Here is a 3,299-nt window from a genome sequence, read left to right as displayed (position 1 = left end):
TTTTTTAAATGTAATTAATTAAAAATATATATTAATTTTTAAAAAATAAAATAATGCAGGTAAGAATATGGAAAAACTGGAATACTTATGAACTGTGGGTGGGAATGTAAAATGCAGCCACAATAAAAACAGTATGAAGGCTCCTCAAAAAACTTAAAGCAGAATTATCATATGATCCAGCAATTCTCCTTCTGAGCATTTATCCAGAAGAACTGAGAACAGATCTCTTAGAATTTTCTTCAATTTCATGTTTATTGCAGCATTATTCATTATAACCAAAAGATGGAAACACTGTAAATATTCACTGACACACCAACAAAGAAAGAAAATGTGATATATACCTACAAAGGAATATTATTTGACCATAAAAACAGAAATCTTATCATATGCTTTAATATGGATGAACCCTGAAAACATTATGCTAGGTGAAATAAGCCACTCATAAAAGGACAAATATTATGTGATTCCACGTATTTCAAGTATCTAAAGTAACTCATAGAAATAGAAAGTAGAATGGTGGTTACCCGGGCCAGAGATGGGGAGGAAACAGAGTTACTGTTCAACAGACAGTTTCAGTCATGCTGTACAACACTGTGCTCACAGTTAACAACTTTGCACATTTTAAAAACTCATTTAGAAGAGTAGATCTCATGTGTTTTTTACTGGGAGTAAAAACAAACAACTCTCAGCAGGATATATCACATTCAAACAGCTGAAAACCAAAGTTAAGAGAAAATATTTATAGAAAACGATAAATCTATGCAAACATTAACCACAAGAAGGCTGTAGTGGCATAGCAAGCATCAGAACAAAGAGCAAGACAAGAATGATATCACACAAGTGATGCAAGGGTGATTTCACCAAGGAGATTCAACAATCCTATAAATGTACACACCTAACAAAGGAGCTTCAAAAGACATGAAAAAAATAACCAGCACTGAAAAGAGAAATAGGCAAATTCACAATTACAGGTGGAGATTTCACACTCCTCCTTCAGTATCTGTGAGAAGATGTAGACAAAGTGAGTAACCATACAAAAAATACCTTGATGAAAGAATAGGGTCAGTTCTTTTCTCAGCGTCTTCACTAGAGGATAAACCCACAAGGTCATCTGTGTCCTGTACACAGGGAAGCTCTTGTTCCTTACTGGATTCATTTTCATTAATCTCAGGACTTAAAGACAGGCCTTTATTTTTGTGATTTTCTCCTTTAGAAGAGCCTGGCTGAACAGTGGCACTTCCTGAAAAATGCACTTCTTGTTCACTACCCTCACCCTGATTCTTTCTTCTTCTTTTCTTTTGATTTACGTCTAGTTCTAATGCATTCTGTTCTGAATCCTGTTCAGATAAAGTCAGAGACTGCAGTTCTTCTTCAACTGTCTGAGCATCCTTTTGCGACCTTCCTGAGTTTGAAATTTTAGTGCTCACAGACTCATCTCGATCATCATTAGCAACTTTTTTCACTTTTACATTTTTCCGTGATTTAGAGGACTTCTTCTCCTTTGAACTCTGATTTTTAACAGATTTTTGTTTTCTTTTCTCTTCTTCGGCAAGAACTTTCTGAAGCAAATGAGCAAAAAAATCGAAGTCAAAAGGGCGCTTTTCCTGGAATGCTTTGTCTATTCTCCATCCGTTTGTTTTCTCTTCACGTTTAAATTTATTCTTAATTTCTATTCTTGCTCTGTGAGGAAAAAGCTGTCCAATCATAGAAAAGTCAGTTCCTACCATGCTGATGGCTAAAAAAAACATATCTGTCTCTTTATTTGACCATGGTTTAGAGTAGTAGCTTTTCCTAAAGCTGGAATATGTAGTTGTAGAACCACGCTCAAATATGGGGTCATTTTCCTCAACAACACAGGGACCTTTTGTCCTTAAAACTTCTACAGTTAAACTTTCTTCATCCAAAATAATAGAACCATCTTCTGCCACTTTTACTCGAGGAACCAGCAAGGGCCCATCATCCAACTCTTCTTCTACTTCGTCGTTATCTTCACCATCAGGAGTAGTCTTGCTTTCTTGCTCTCGTGTTCAGACTGGTGTCGATGATTTTTCAGTTTTCTTTTCCTGCTCCAGTGAAGAAGTCATTGGATTGCTTTCTGGTAGATAATATATGAAGTCTCTCATAGTCATTTTGGAACGATCCGGTGGCCTTTGAGTTTCATTTACGGCATACTTGTTTTTCCATTGCTTCTTCTCTTTCCTCAATTCTTCTTTTAACATTTCCCTCAGTTTCTGGGCTTTGTATATTCGGTATCTGTCTGAACATGGCTGTTTCTCTTTTGTTGGAACAGGGTTTGGCTGTGGAGCTTCTTGATTAACTGTAGATAAAGGATGAGGTTCTGAAGGAACACTGACACTAGGTTTGACCAGACTAGAAGTACTTGGTATTCGCTTTCTTTTCTGTGAAACAGTAAAGGAAGGCTTACTGGATTCTTCAACATCCTTCCCATCATCAGTCTTTTCAACACTGCTCTTGGGAGTCTTGTCTTGGGGCTCCGCTTCCCCGAAATCCACCGGGGGCACATCTGTGGATTCCGGAGGCTTCGGAGCAGAGGCCGCGGCAGGCTCCTGCGGCCTTGGAGGTTCTTGTTCACGCTGGGAATTGGGGGCGGTGGAGGCCCTGGCGCCTGCTCCGGGCCTGACATTCGGCTTCACGCTAAGGCGTGCCCTGCGGAACATGGCGGAGCCAGGGGGCCCGGGGAGGCGGCCCCAGGGCCGCTCGCAGCCCCGAGCCCCGGCCGCTGCCCCGAGAGGGCTTTAGGAACTACGCCCTTCTCACAAAGCCACACCACCAGCCCAGCGGCCAGCTACCGCAATTGTGCGCCCCAGCCACCGCCCAGGATCTCCCGCCGCCGCCTCTTCTTCATGACCCTGCTACACTAATAGCTAAGTTTTCTCCTATCAGCCCATTCTCTTTAAAAGGAGATAGACAAAATATAAAAGACAAAAAGAGAGACAAAAGAGTTAGGGACTAGACTTGTCCTGGGGAGAGAGTCATCAAGGAGGAGAAGTTCCCACACAGTAGGAAACCTGCTCACAGATGGGTCTGTGGAGAGTTTTGGAATTTCATAAGGCAAAAATAAACTAGAGGAAAAAAAAAAAAAAGAAGAAGAAAGAAAACACAGAATACACACCTAACTGCAACTCCAGAAAAGAGAACTTTCCTGCAAAAAGCTCTAACCTAACAACCTAACCAGTGTGTACCAGCCCCTGTTCACCCTGAGGCAGAGAGTCAGGCTTGAGACAGGCAGAGCCAGAATACAAGGGACTGCTCCAATCTCAGCTCCAGAGACAACATCT

At 41.1% G+C, this 3,299-nt stretch overlaps 1 protein-coding gene across 1 annotated transcript; it reads right to left on the bottom strand.

The window, feature by feature from the left end:
• Positions 1-233: 233 nt before the first annotated feature.
• LOC138446903 (transcription factor TFIIIB component B'' homolog) lies at positions 234-2,822 on the bottom strand. The gene is made up of 2 exons (XM_069602307.1): positions 2,426-2,822; positions 234-2,317 (listed from the first exon to the last, which is right to left on the bottom strand). Exons 1-2 carry the CDS (start codon positions 2,676-2,678, stop codon positions 2,028-2,030), a joined length of 543 nt encoding a protein of 180 aa, XP_069458408.1. The 5' UTR covers positions 2,679-2,822; the 3' UTR covers positions 234-2,027.
• Positions 2,823-3,299: the final 477 nt, after the last annotated feature.

Source organism: Ovis canadensis, chromosome 10, assembly GCF_042477335.2.
Source record: "Ovis canadensis isolate MfBH-ARS-UI-01 breed Bighorn chromosome 10, ARS-UI_OviCan_v2, whole genome shotgun sequence".
Taxonomy (NCBI): Eukaryota; Metazoa; Chordata; class Mammalia; order Artiodactyla; family Bovidae; genus Ovis; species Ovis canadensis.
Note: the sequence above shows the minus strand (reverse complement) of the source record. Positions and strands in the feature narration are given on the sequence as shown.

Excerpts from the sequence above, each read along its gene's own strand:
- LOC138446903 (XM_069602307.1), bottom strand. The coding sequence starts at position 2,678 with ATGTTCCGCAGGGCACGCCTTAGCGTGAAGCCGAATGTCAGGCCCGGA. Across the intron at positions 2,318-2,425 it reads GAAGGATGTTGAAGAATCCA|TTAATCAAGAAGCTCCACAG; the intron begins GTAAGCCTTCCT and ends CTTTATCTACAG.